The sequence below is a fragment of the Cucumis melo genome, chromosome 11, assembly GCF_025177605.1.
Source record: "Cucumis melo cultivar AY chromosome 11, USDA_Cmelo_AY_1.0, whole genome shotgun sequence".
Lineage (NCBI taxonomy): Eukaryota > Viridiplantae > Streptophyta > Magnoliopsida > Cucurbitales > Cucurbitaceae > Cucumis > Cucumis melo.
This window is the reverse complement of record NC_066867.1, coordinates 21,397,312-21,411,776: the sequence shown is the minus strand read 5'-3', so window position 1 is coordinate 21,411,776 and position 14,465 is coordinate 21,397,312. Positions and strand designations below refer to the sequence as shown.

The following is a 14,465-nucleotide window of genomic DNA, read 5'->3' as shown; positions in this document are numbered from 1 at the left end:
AAACTAAAAACTTGAAACACGATTAAATAAGAATCAAGGCATACACATTCTCAATTTTATAATGAGTAAACATATCGTTTAAGTATTAATGGAAACATGGACTTGAAACCCGTTTTTATCATCGTCGAGTTATGATCATTCTTGAAATTTCAATGCAATAAACACATTGTTTGAACAATAACGAAAACGTGGTCATAAAGTTTAAGTATTGGTAGTTTTCCAAGCAATATCAAGAGTTAACGTATATCTATAAAAAGAAAGCTTAAAAATTGAGCCACTCACAATCAATGATTCGATCCCCCGGGATTATATGCTTTCCCCACTTCAATTTGGCCTGAAACAACGATTAGGGCCTATTAATTATCTTCACAAAGGGAGACAACACAACAATCTTTAACATACTTCATAAGGCCAAATCAAACTTATTTTAGTTTCTAAAGTTTTTGTATTCTCAATTCGCTTTAAATTAGGCTAGAATTTTCACCTACGAACCCTTAGACTTGCAAACTAGATGCTTAACCCCATAAGCATCCAACTTTATTTAAACTCAATGGGTCTTTTATGTAAAAACATTTTTATCTCCATTATTGATGATGTTTTGGAATTTATATCCATTAGACACACAAGAGGCCCATAAACTTCAATTTAAACTCTTAATGCCACAAGCACTCAACTTAAGTCGTCTTTTAAATCCATACACCCTTATGTCCAGTTTTCATACTTTAGAGGTTTAAATCCATCAACAATTCAACAACAATCTAACGAGTAAATAACTTAGAAACCTACCCCAACTCACCTAAAATAACCTCAACCGTGTTGACCAAGACTTCCAAGTTCTAAATTGAACTTTCCTCTAAATGCTTTAGTCTAGGCTAAACATTCCACCCTTGAACCTTAAACTTCACATTGGACTCTTAACAAGATGAGGATCTAAACTTAGTGTATACTTAATGGGTCTTGCATATTAATATGCTCTTAGTTGCAATATCAATAATTTGAGGGATTTAGATCATTTAATAACGAACTCAACGTTAAAGTAGCAAGTCAATATCTTAAGAAATTTCCCACACTTGTCCTAAACAATTTTAAGTGCGGTGAACAATACTTCCTAGTTCTCTAAAGTCCCCACTTTTCCATTCAATAATTATGGGTAAAATCCAGTACGCGCTAACACGAAGTGGGTATTTAAGAACTATGAGAGAACATACTAATTTATCTACGACCTTTTATTATTAGCATTATTATTATTATTTTACAATGTTTTATTGCTTTTATATTTTTTTAATTTATTGTGTTTTTATTTATTTAGTTCCTTTATATCTATGTATTTTCTTCCACTTATTTTAGGGGATCGTTGTTTCGAATATGGGAGTAATGAGAATAAAATAAGACATCCTTTTAAAAAAGGATGTAAAAACTTTTCAAACAACATTTTCAATTTAGGTTTTGAAGGGAAAAGAAAAAATATTAGCCACCCTTTTTATGGGTGTTAAGGGGTGCTAACACCTTCCCCTTACACATTTAACTCTCAAACTCAACTCCAATTTTCACAAATCATTTTTTTAATGATTTTATTTAAAAAGTGTTTACTATATTTCGGTGCCCAATCACACCGTAAAAAGAATTGGTGGCGACTCATGAATAGTTAGACGCTATTCGAACATTTTATCTCTAGAGAAGATAATACTTGGTTTCTTAACCATTTTACTACTTTATAATTTGACGGGTATACTTAGTTACATTTTATACGCTAAGTTTTTGGCATCATACATGGTAAGAAAATTCAAATTTTAACATCTTAGTTGTATCTTTCCAAAAGAAAAACTATTTTAGTTGTAATTTTGTATGTGATTATTCATGAAATGATTTTGGTTAATTTTTTGAAGATAAAAATAACAAAAAGACAAACAAAAGACTAAAAATATGCTATTTAATTACAACTTCCCTTTTTCCTCCCTGGAACAAAAAACATCTCTAAATTTCATCTATATATATGTGTGTGTATTTGATCAAATGACCCATATCAATAATTAAGGGCACAATAATATTGGTATAGAACAAAGAAATCAAAATGGCCAAAAACTCTTGTCCCATTATTGTCTCTCTCGTTGAAGTTCTTTTATTTACCATAATTTCAAATGCAGCATCATCTACCGATGTCATTTCCACCATTTGTCCAAAAACCTCAAACCCACCATTTTGTTCAAATTTGTTGAAATCTTCAGGCATTACGAATATAAAAGGTTTGGCTGTATACACCTTAAACCTCACCCATACAAATGCTAAAAAATCTTTGACCCTAGCCAACTCACTGGCAAAAACCACCACCAATCCTCAACTTAAGCAACGATATTCGTCTTGTGCTGAGAGCTATGATGAAGTTGTTGGTGATATTGAAAATGCCCAAAAGAACTTGGCCATTGGTGACTTTAATGCTGTCAATATTGTAACTTCTGGTGCCATGACAGAGATTGACGATTGTCAGGATAAGTTTGTGCAACCACCAAAGGATACGTCATTGCTTTTGAAGAATGGCAAGACACTAAATGATATATGCAGCATTATTTTGGTTGTATCCAACCTTCTTTGAGGGCTATGTACTTTTGAGATTTTTGCCAAAGAATATTATGAAGTTTAATTTTTAAAATATTAACATCACAATGTGATCGGTTTGACTGGAATTGATTGTTTTGGTTAATTTTTAGATGATAAAAAAATCAAGTAATAGATAATTCTAACAAATTAAAATAATTAAATAAAAATCAGATTTAACATACAATGTTCCTAATAGACTTGTATTAATAGATAATTCCAGCAGATAGAAAAATTACTGAACTTCAACATATTTTATAAATAAAAATTTTCACTTAGAAATTCCCAATAGAAAATTTATTTTTGGATTTGGTGCTTAGACAATGCGTAAACACTAATAAACCGAAGTTGTAGCAATGAAATTGGAGATTTATCACCAAAATAAGTTCTTAATTTTTAATTTCGTAAAGATAGAGAAGCAAACTTCTAAAATTGAATAATATGTCCACCGCTAAACATGATGATTTCTAACACTAAATTCTTTTAAAGATTAGATGTAATTTATGGATATAGGAGGTTTGTAAAATCGATAATATTTGGAAGTTAAATAAAAACATTATTTCATAATTGAAACAGTGGATCTGACTCCCGTCAAATATTCCACTGTCATGTGTCTTTTTATCATATGTAATTATATTTAAATTTCAAAAATAGTAACGTAGAATGTGAGTTTTCTTAATTTACTAATAAATTATTTTTGTAACTTTTTCTTTTGCCAAACTTAAATTTTGGGTAATTATATATATAATTATCATTATCTAAAACAATTTGTCGTATGTGTTGTAATTCGAACTGTGATCAAATAGAGTAAGATTGCAATTATAGGAGATTGAGAACAATAATAATGAAGAATAAGAAGGGAGAGGATAGAACACAAGGATTTTACGTGGAAAACCCCTAAACAAGTTAGGGTAAAAACCATGGGTAAGTATAGAAGAATTCACTATGTAAAATAGGAGTTACGAAAACTTTCTTTCTTATTAAGGATACAAAGCTCTCTAAGAAGAAACTTTCTCTATTTTATATTTCACTCAACTTGTTGGAGATTTTGGGATGGATTGGCAATCATGGGTTCTTACCTATTTATAGCCAAAAGATACTTGGCCATCAAGCAAATTCAATGACTCTAATTTGTCCTTGATATATATGTATGATCTAATGGCTCCAAATATTCTAGAGAGATGTGAAAGATCCAATGACTATAAATTATTCTTGGAGAAAGTGTGAGATCCAATGGTCCAAAAATTTGTGTTCAAAAAACTTCTTGATAATTCAAGATAATTATTCAACAGTATGTAATTATATTTGTTTCATAAATAATAACATAAAATGTGGGTTTTTTCTAATTTACTCGTAACAAATCATTTTTTGTAACTTTTTCTTTTGCTAAATTTAAAATTTGGGTAACCAGGCTAAATAAGAAGCAAAATCAATTATTTCAATCTTTTTTATTTATTTATTTTAAAATTGCACTCAACTAATATAAAATTGCAATCTTAAAAACAAAATCTACATCAAATTTTAAATTTAAATTTCAATGGTTACAAACTTGCAATTTTTATTTTTATTTCATTTCTAATTTATAAACTTTGTTTTTCCTTTTGCAACAACATATTTTTAAGAAATATAGCATTGTTTTGGGTCACAAAAAATTTGAATTTCATTAAAAAAATTTATAAAATTTCTAGTTAATGGGTGCATTTTAAACTATTTATAAAAAATCAAGATTAAAATTGTAACATTTGAAATAAGCTATACATTTTTAAAACAAATAACAAAGTTTTGACTTTTTTATAATGGTTAAATTGGTACATCTACTTTCCATTTTTAAATAATAATAATAATAATAATAACTATAATAATAAAAACAACAACAACAACAACAACAACAATAATAATAATAATTATTATTATTATTATTTGAAAAGGAAAAGGAAAAGGAATAATAATAATGTTCCGTCATCCATCATCGAGTCGCAATCGCCAGCCGTCACGTAAAGTTCCGTGAAGCCAAGCCCGCATCCCAGCCGCTTCAACCGAGCCGTGCACGCGCGTCCGAGCCTGGTCGCCTTCGCCAAGCCCGCGTTTCAGTCCTTAGCTGAGCCGCGCCTCCCCTCTGCGAGCCGTGCCTGCCTTCAAGCCGAGCCGCCAAGCTCTTTTTAGCCACCTAGCCATTTTTGGTTCTTTTCCCACTTATTTTTGGTAAGTTGATTGGATTTTGGCATACCCATGAAAGATTTAATTTTTTGATATTAAATAATTTAATTTTGGGTTAAATTAAATTATTTCTCTTAAAAGACCATTTGGATTAGCTGAAGTTGGAGTGTGGGATTTCTCCAGTTAAGGGCTAACTTGTTGCAACCTCGACCTTGGGTAAGTTAGTTTGACTGAATTCTTGAGCCCTTGGACGTTGTTTAGATGGTTAAGTTATTTAAATTTGGTGCTTTCTGTTTGTTAGGACCTTGTTGTTTGGGAAGTGTGATATTTTGCTGTAGTTTTCGACTGAGCTAATCTCCAGGTAAAAGATTCTACTACTAGACCTTCGAGAGACCGCATATATGAATATATGGTTATGTATCAATTGTAGCTAAGTACATAACTCGAGGTTATTGAGAGAGATGTTGATATTGTAAATATGACTGTTGGATGACTTTGTGGCTATAGCTGATAATGCATTGATGTTATCACCTATGTTTTAATGATACAGTATTGTAATTAAGGATAATATGACACGATATGATAGGATATGTATGGTATGACATGTTATGGCACGATATGTTATGATATGATTTGATGATACGTTATGTGCATGCTATGGATAGGGTGTATGTTATCTTTACCTATTAGAGTCGTACCCACACGAGCGTCCTTCGGGATCACCACTCTTTTTTTGACGATTGTGTAGTCCGACGGGATCTCCAGTCTGACATTGACATTGACATAAACATGATTTGAGAGATCCGACGGGATTAGTCACACTTATGACTGCGTAGTCTGACGGGACCTAGCGGACTAGTGGTAGGTCCCTTACTGAGTATTTTTTTTACTTACTCTTTCCATTTCTATTTTTTAGGCAGAGGCAGAGGTAAGAGCAAAGGCAAGCTAGCGAATGACCAGAAGTGACCGTGGCGGGCCGTAGGGATACGTTTGCTTCCGCTTTATGTCATAGTTCAGATTTTTAGTATTTGCATTTTTTTATTTTATTCTTTATTTGTTATTTTGTTTCTTTAAAATTAGATAGGGCCCGAGTTAGGATTTTATTTTTATACTTATTTCTAATTACATTGTTTATGCTTTTAATGAAAAATTCCTCTTTTTGTTTTATTTTTCTATTTTATTATCTTTCCCTAAAACGAAATGTAGGCAACAAAACGTTTCCAAAACTATGCATTTTAATGATTATAGAATCAAAATTCATATTACGATGTTTAAATGAAATTATTAAGAAAATCAATACACATTTGAACATCTTTGTCTCTTGAATTTAAAACTTTAACTTTTTCTTATATTTCATTATTTAAGAAAACACATCACATCTAAATTTCATTCCTTAAATAAAATTCAAAAAATTCTTGAATAGGTTAGACTCAATTCTTGATTTCTTAACCATTTTACTGCTTTATAACTTGACGGGTGTAACGACCCAACTTTTCCGGACTAAGCTGAGGTCACTACCAAAATACCAAAACTCGACCATTCAACATAAAATTTAAAACGGACCAGATACGATTCATTAAAACATTATAAACCTTACAAAAGACAGTTTCGGGCCCTATTTTTAAATAATTCAAAAAAAGTCACAAAATAAAATGTCAAGTCACCTGTCTAAAATCACAGTCAAAATATTCTGACAAAATACATAGCGGAAGCGAAAGAAAATCAGACGCGTCCATATGGCCTTCACGCATCCTTCCTGCCTCTCGTCGGTCTGCCCCTCGCTGTACCCCTACCTGAAAAGTTAAAGAAGAGAAAGGGTGAGTATAAACATACCCAGTAAGGGACCCACTACTGGGCCCGTTAGGGAACAACAGTTAACTTCCTATTCGGGGGTACCCTACATAACAGTCTAGTGGTTCCGTAGAACGCACATATCAGTCTAGTGCTCCCAAAGGATGCACATATCAGTCTAGTGCTCCCGAAGGATGCACATATCAGTCTAGTGCCCCCGAAGGATGCACATATCAGTCTAGTGCCCCCGAAGGATGCACATATCAGTCTAGTGCCCCCGAAGGATGCACATATCAGTCTAGTGCTCCCGAAGGATGCACATATCAGTCTAGTGCTCCCGAAGGATGCACATATCAGTCTAGTGCTCCCGAAGGATGCACATATCAGTCTAGTGCTCCCGAAGGATGCACATATCAGTCTAGTGCTCCCGAAGGATACACATATCAGTAAGGCACACTACCCCATAGATGAAGTTAACCGTTACCCCTCAGTCCAAACTAAACTGTCTACATCAGCCACATCCCAACGGCATTCATATTACAGTTCCGCCACAGGCTTTGTCAGTCAGATAGTATAGGTTTAAACATCTACACCCTCAGTTGCTATATGCATTACCGATTCGCACACCAATAGGGAAACCCTAGGTCCAATCGACTAACCAACCAAAACCGGACTCACTGTCCTTCCCCGTCCAAATTCCATGAACCACATCCAGACCAGTGCTTTATTACATACTAAACCGTAACTTTAAGGTCCATCAACATATAATTTCAATCCACAAATAGCAGTCACAGTATATTTTCATCAGACAAAAATATAATATCAGTACTTAACAGTCAACACGCATGCAGTTATTCAGTACAGTCACTAACGTGCAATCCCCTGTGGATTGCTACGTTCTCAGCCTGGACTCAGGGTCCAGTAGTAGGAAAACCCTTACCTGATACTCGGTTATGCCCCTCGATCGAAAACCACGCTCGACAGATCTACCTAACGAAACACGAAAGTTTTAGTTGATGATTTTAGTAGCAGTTGTTTTAAAAGGTCATCCGCTGACTTACCCAAGGAAAAGAAGCTAACTCCAACCAGGTCTGCCGCGGAACCCGAGAACTTAAGCGTCAACTCTGCACTACCTTCAAGGGAGAAAAGTAGGGCCATATCTTAATCCAACATTCAAACTCGAATCGGACAAGGTAACATTAGGGAATTTATCAAAACAATCCTTACCGAAGACTCACCGTGAACCGAAGTGGAGGAAGGAAGGCTTAGGTGGCTCGGCTCGGCTCGGCTTGGACTCGGCTCGGCTCGGCTCGGCTCGGCTCGGCTTAACTCGGCTCGGCTTGGTTCTCGGCTCGGCTCGGCTCGGCTTGGACTCGGCTCGGCTCGGCTCGGCTCGGCTTAACTCGGCTCGCGGCTCGGCTCACTCGGCTCGCGGCTCGGCTCACTCGGCTCGCGGCTCGGCTCACTCGGCTCGCGGCTCGGCTCACTCGGCTCGCGGCTCGGCTCACTCGGCTCGCTCGGCTCGGCTCACCCGGCTCGCTCGGCTCGGCTCACGCGGCTCGCTCGGCTAGGACTGGAAGCGGTTTCGGGTCGGGTCAGCACTGGAACCGGGTCGGGTCGGGCGAAACGGGCAGCACGATTCCGCGGCTTCTTCTCTTTCCGGCGAACGACGGCGGTGGCGATTCGCGGACGACACACGAGCTGATGGCGGAGATGATGCCGGCGGTGGTAGAACGAAGAGAGAAAGATGGAGAAGCGCCGGCCGATGGAAGTGAAACGGAAAAGGAATGGAGGCCGCGGCGAAGTGCTCCTGCTGTCGTCGGTGAGGGGCTGTAAAGAAGAAGAAGAAGGAGAAGAAAAAGAAAGGAGAGATGGTGGTGATGGTGGCGCTGAAACGGAAAAGAAATAGAGGGAGAGAGGCCGTCGGAAAGGAAAAAGAGAAGGAAACCCGGGGCGGTGGCGCGGCGTGGAAGGAGGAAACGGAAGGGAAGAAGAAATTTCGAGGGGGGGGGGGGGTAGCGGCGCGAATTTAGGGTTTTTATTTTTTTTTTAAAAAAATATTATATATATATATATATATATATATATATATATATATATATATATATATATATATATATATATATATAAACCTTAATAATTATATAAAATTAATAATTTAAATTAAATAATAATATATATATTAAAATATAAATAATAATAATAATAATAAAGTAATAATAATAATATATTAATAATATTAATATTAAATAAATAATAATTTATTTTATTGTTTTAGAAATAACAATATTTCTATAATATTAATTTATAATAATATTTATAATATTAATATTATAACAATTAAAATAAATATTAATAATAATAATATTTATAATATTAATATTATAACCAATAAAATAAACATTAATAATAATAATATAATTAATATTATATTATTATTATATCAACTTGCATTTTACATAAAACGAGAAAAATTTTACCTTAAATTTTCGGGGCGTTACACTTTACACCAAGTTTTTAGCATCATACATGGTGAGAAAATTCAAATTTTAACATCTAATTAGTTGTCTCTTTTAAATAAATAAATAAAACCCATCTTAGTTGTAATTAATTATGTCAAAAAAATTGACAATAGATAAAACAAACAAACAAAAGGCTAAAATAGGCTTGTTAATTATGTAACTAACTTTCCTTTCTCCTTCCATAAGGAAGAAACCGTTTCTCTAAATTTCATCCATATATATATATATATATATTTATTTATTGATCAAATGACCCTCATCAACGAGGACAAAATATTAGGAAAGAACAAAGAAAATAAAATGGCCAGTAACTCTTGTCTCATTATTGTCTCTCTCATTGGAGTTCTTTTGTTCACCATCATTTCAAACGTCGCATCATCTAACGACGTCGTCGTTTCCACCATCTGTCCAAAAACTTCAAACCCGCCATTTTGTTCAAGTGTGTTGAAATCTGCAGGCACTACAGATCTAAAAGGCTTGGCTGTATACACCTTAAACCTTGTCCATACAAATGCTCGCAAATCTTTGACCTTAGCCAAGTCACTTGCAACAACCACCACCAATCCTCAACTTAAGCAACGATATTCATCTTGTGCTGAGAGCTATGATGAAGCTGTTGGTGACATTGAAAATGCCCAAAAGGACTTGGCACTTGGTGACTTTAATGCTGTCAATATTGTAACTTCTGGTGCCATGACAGAGATTGACGACTGTCAAGATAAGTTCGCACAGCCGCCAAAGGATACGTCTTTGCTTTTGAAGAATGGCAAGACTCTAAACGATATATGCAGCATTATTTTAGTTATATCCAATCTTCTTTGAGGGCTATGCACTTTTGAGATTTTTATCAATAAATAATATGAAGTTGAATTGTTAATATATATAATAACACTACAATGTGATGGTGATTGAAATTGATTTTGGTTAAACTTTAGAAGATAGAACAATCAATCAATAGATAGTTCCAACAAATTAAAATAACTAAATAAAAAATCAGACTCAAAAGATAATATCCCTAATAGCCCAGGTAGACGTATATTAATAGATAATTCTAACAAAAGAAAAATTACTGAAATTTTATAAATATTTTGTTATATTTAAAAACAATCATTAAGATAATTGACATAATATAATCTCTTAAATTTATGTGACCTTTCAATAATACCTTAAGCCATTTAGTTCACTGATCCAAATTTATATTATATATAGTTACTTGTATTAATTTGAAGTGTTATATTTAAAAACAAAATTAGTTTTCAAAAATAACTAATAAACTATAATTTCAATATTCGACCAGAGGAAAAATATGTATAATAATATGTAAGGAATGAAGCATTTTAAATACGTTTAATGTATATATGATCGTTTAAATAAGATCGTTTAATGTATATATAATTAAAGTAATAATTAAATTAAAAACAATTAAAAAAAACCAAATAAAAAACATCAAATCAAACTTAAATAATTTATTTAATTCGTTAGATGTGATATAGTTACATTAATTAAAATTTGAAGAACAAAGAAAATCATTAATTATACATTAACTTATAATTCTATCAAATGACCCATTCCAATTTCAATCTTGGAATCTTTGGCTAGTTTTAGAGTCTTTTCTTTTCTTTTCTCCAATGTTATTCCTCACATGGTGTTGACACGGCGACAACATCAAACGATGCAGCATCAAGCATATATTCAAAAACTAGAAATCCATCATTATGTGCTAATATGTTGAAATCTAGAGGCAACCCAGAGCTAAAAGTGTTAGCCACTTACACTCTCAAACTTATATGCACTAATGCAAAAAAATATCTAAACTTGGCCAAATCTCTTCCAGCAACAACAACCAATTCTCAAGTTAAAAACTGATATTTCTCTTGCTACGAGAGCAATGAAGAGGTCGTGGGTGACATTAAGAATGCTAAAACAAATTAATTTGGCCGTTAGTGATTTCAATTGTGTCAACATGGAAACTTATGGCATCATGGCAGCGGTCGACGACTGTCAAGATAGCTTCAAACAGCCATCGAAAGATTTGTCATTGCTTCCAAAGAATGGAAGGACTTTTAATGATGTATGTTGCATTATTTTAGTTATATCTAATCTTCTTCCCTAGTCCCATTATTTAATAAGAAGTATTATGATATGAAACCCTAGGCATTGGATCTAAGAATCATGTTCAACAACAAGGCTCAAAGAACACAACCCCAACAGCTCCAAAACCAATTTGATTTGAACCCCTAAGATATATGTTAGATTTAGATTACCTAGATGATCTAACAAACTAAGGATTGGACAAAGCCAGAAACTTTCATCAACCCTCAATCATTCCACAAGCAAGGACGTATCAATTCTCACTTGATTCCAGAAAATATTCATGCATTCTATCGCAAGAACACACAAGAACACAATTCTACATTTTAGAATTTTCAAATTTCATTCATCCAAACTCTTATTTTAAACGTGGAAATTACAACCATAATTTTATATATACTAATTAAATTATTAAATAAAAACTCTCAACATTTAATTTTATGACTTTTGGGTTGTCCAAATAATTTTTCAACTTCTTCATTTGATTCAATTATTGTTTCTAATTAGTTCGTATCATATTATGTACTTTGTTGTATATGTATATTGTCAACCATCAACAAAAATTTCATTTTTTTAAGGCTGCAATATTTCTTCATTTAATTGTGTATTTCTATTGGCCATGTAAATTTTGAACTGAAAAATAGATATTTAAAAACTTTCACTTAGAAATTATCCTTTGAAAACTTATTTTTTGGATTCGGTGATTAGACAATAATTTTTTTTCTTATGTTTCATTTAATTTTATAAACACGTCATCTAAATTTCAATTGCTTAAATAAAATATTAAAAAATTCTTGAATAGTTAAACTCAATTTGAACATTTTATCTCTAGAGAAGACGATACTTGATTGCTTCTTAACCATTCTACTTATTTATAGTTACTTTGACGAGTATACTTACACTTTACACCAAGTTTTCGACATCATACATGGTCAGAAAATTCAATTTTTAACATCCAATTAGTTGTATCTTTTCAAATAAATAAATAAAACATATCTTAGTTGTATGCAGGTAAAAAAAAAATTGACAATTATGATTATTCAAGAATTCGTTTTGGGTATTTTTTGAAGATAAAAAAATAACAAATAATAATAATAAAAAAAAACAACAAAAGACTAAAATAGGCTTTAACTATGTAATTTAAAACTTCCCTTTCTACTCCCTAAGAAAAAACCATTTCTCTAAATTTCATCTATATATATGTGTATTGATCAAAATGACCCATACGACACAATATTGAGAAAGAACAAATAAATTAAAATGGAAAATAACTCTTGTCTCATCATTGTCTCTCTCATTGGAGTTCTTTTGTTCACCATCATTTCAAACGTCGCATCATCTAACGACGTCGTCGTTTCCACCATCTGTCCAAAAACTTCAAACCCACCATTTTGTTCAAGTGTGTTGAAATTTGCAAGCACTACAGATCTAAAAGGCTTGGCTGTATACACCTTAAACCTTGCCCATACAAATGCTCGCAAATCTTTGACCTTAGCCAAGTCAATTACAACAACCACCACCAATCCTCAACTTAACCAACGATATTCGTCTTGTGCTGAGAGCTATGATGAAGCTGCTGGTGACATTGAAAATGCCCAAAAGGACTTGGCACTTGGTGACTTTAATGCTGTCAATATTGTAACTTCCGGTGCCATGACAGAGATTGACGACTGTCAGGATAAGTTTGCGCAGCCGCCGAAAGATACGTCGCTTTTAAAGAATGGCAAGACTCTAAACGATATATGCAGCATTATTTTGGTTATATCCAATCTTCTTTGAGGGCTATGTACCTTTGAGATTTTTATCGATAAATAAAATGAAGCTTATTTTTTAAAATAATAACATTTACAATGTAATGGTATTTAAATTGATTATTTTAGTTAATTTTTAGATGATAAAAAATCAATTAATAGATAAATTTAACTGATCAAAATAACTAAATAAAAAATCTTACTTAAAAGACAATGTCCCTAATAAACAAATATAGACTTATATCAATAGATAATTCTAACAAACGAAAAATGACTGAAATTTTCATTCAGATAATTCACATAATATAACACATCTTAAATTTACATGACGTTTCAAGAATACCTTCAGCCATTTAGTTTACTGATGTAACGACCCAACTTTCCGGACTAAGCTGAGGTCACTACCAAATACCGAAACTCGACCATTCAACATAAAAGTTAAAACGGACCAGTTACGATTCATTAAAACATTAGAAACCTTACAAAAGACAGTTTCGGGCCCTATTTTAAATAAATCAAAAAGTCACAAAATAAAAATATCAAGTCACCAGTTCAAAATCACAAGTCAAAATATTCTGACAAAATACATAGCGGAAGCGATAAGAAAACCAGACGCGTCCATATGGCCTTCACGCATCCTTCCTGCCTCTCATCGGTCTGCCCCTCGCTGTACCCCTACCTGAAAAGTTAAAGAAGAGAAAGGGTGAGTATAAACATACCCAGTAAGGGACCCACTACTGGGCCCGTTAGGGGACAACAATTAACTTCCTATTCGGGGGTACCCTACATAACAGTCTAGTGGTTCCGTAGAACGCACATATCAGTCTAGTGCTCCCGAAGGATGCACATATCAGTCTAGTGCTCCCGAAGGATGCACATATCAGTCTAGTGCTCCCGAAGGATGCACATATCAGTCTAGTGCTCCCGAAGGATGCACATATCAGTCTAGTGCTCCCGAAGGATGCACATATCAGTCTAGTGCTCCCGAAGGATGCACATATCAGTCTAGTGCTCCCAAAGGACGCACTTATCCGTAAGGCACACAACCCCATAGATGAAGCTAACCGTTATCCCTCAGTCCATACTAAACTGTCTACATCCGTCACTTCCCAACGGCATTCATACTTACAGTTCTGCCCTAGGCTTTGTCAATCAGATAGTATAGGTCTAAACATCTACACCCTCAATTGTTATACGCATCACCAATTCGTACGCCATTAGGGAAACCCTAGATTCAATCGACTAACCAACCAAAAACCGGACTCACTGTCCTTCCCCGTCCAAACTCCATGAACCACATCCAGACCAGTGTTTTACTACATACTGAACCGTAACTTTAAGGCCCATCAACACAAAATCTCAATCCACAATTAGCAGTCACAGTACATTTACATCAGACAAAATATAATATCAGTACTTAACAGTCAACACGCATGCAGTTATTCAGTACAGTCACTAACGTGCAATCCCCTGTGGATTACTACGTTTTCAGCCTGGACTCGGGGTCCAGTAGTAGGAAAACCCTTACCTGATACTCGGTTAAGCCCCTCGATCGAATCCA

General features: G+C 34.0%; 3 protein-coding genes across 3 annotated transcripts; all 3 read left to right on the top strand.

Moving 5' to 3' along the window:
- Window positions 1-2,071: 2,071 nt before the first annotated feature.
- On the top strand, window positions 2,072-2,590 carry LOC127143940 (pectinesterase inhibitor-like). The gene has a single exon (XM_051079245.1). The coding sequence runs from the start codon at window positions 2,072-2,074 to the stop codon at window positions 2,588-2,590; it is 519 nt and encodes a 172-aa protein (XP_050935202.1).
- Window positions 2,591-9,362: 6,772 nt separating this feature from the next.
- LOC127143939 (pectinesterase inhibitor-like) lies at window positions 9,363-11,290 on the top strand. The gene is made up of 2 exons (XM_051079244.1): window positions 9,363-9,828; window positions 11,217-11,290. The coding sequence occupies exons 1-2, from the start codon at window positions 9,363-9,365 to the stop codon at window positions 11,288-11,290; spliced, it is 540 nt and encodes a 179-aa protein (XP_050935201.1).
- A 1,123-nt stretch (window positions 11,291-12,413) lies between these two features.
- LOC127143938 (pectinesterase inhibitor-like) lies at window positions 12,414-12,932 on the top strand. The gene has a single exon (XM_051079243.1). The coding sequence runs from the start codon at window positions 12,414-12,416 to the stop codon at window positions 12,930-12,932; it is 519 nt and encodes a 172-aa protein (XP_050935200.1).
- The last annotated feature ends 1,533 nt before the right edge of the window (window positions 12,933-14,465 follow it).

What these genes read in the sequence shown, in the direction of transcription:
- LOC127143939 (XM_051079244.1), top strand. Translation starts at nt 9,363, where the DNA reads ATGGCCAGTAACTCTTGTCTCATTATTGTCTCTCTCATTGGAGTTCTT. An exon ending in GTCTTTGCTTTTGAAGAATG is followed by an intron (nt 9,829 to 11,216) that starts GCAAGACTCTAA and finishes ATGAAACCCTAG; the next exon opens with GCATTGGATCTAAGAATCAT.
- LOC127143938 (XM_051079243.1), top strand. Translation starts at nt 12,414, where the DNA reads ATGGAAAATAACTCTTGTCTCATCATTGTCTCTCTCATTGGAGTTCTT.
- LOC127143940 (XM_051079245.1), top strand. Translation starts at nt 2,072, where the DNA reads ATGGCCAAAAACTCTTGTCCCATTATTGTCTCTCTCGTTGAAGTTCTT.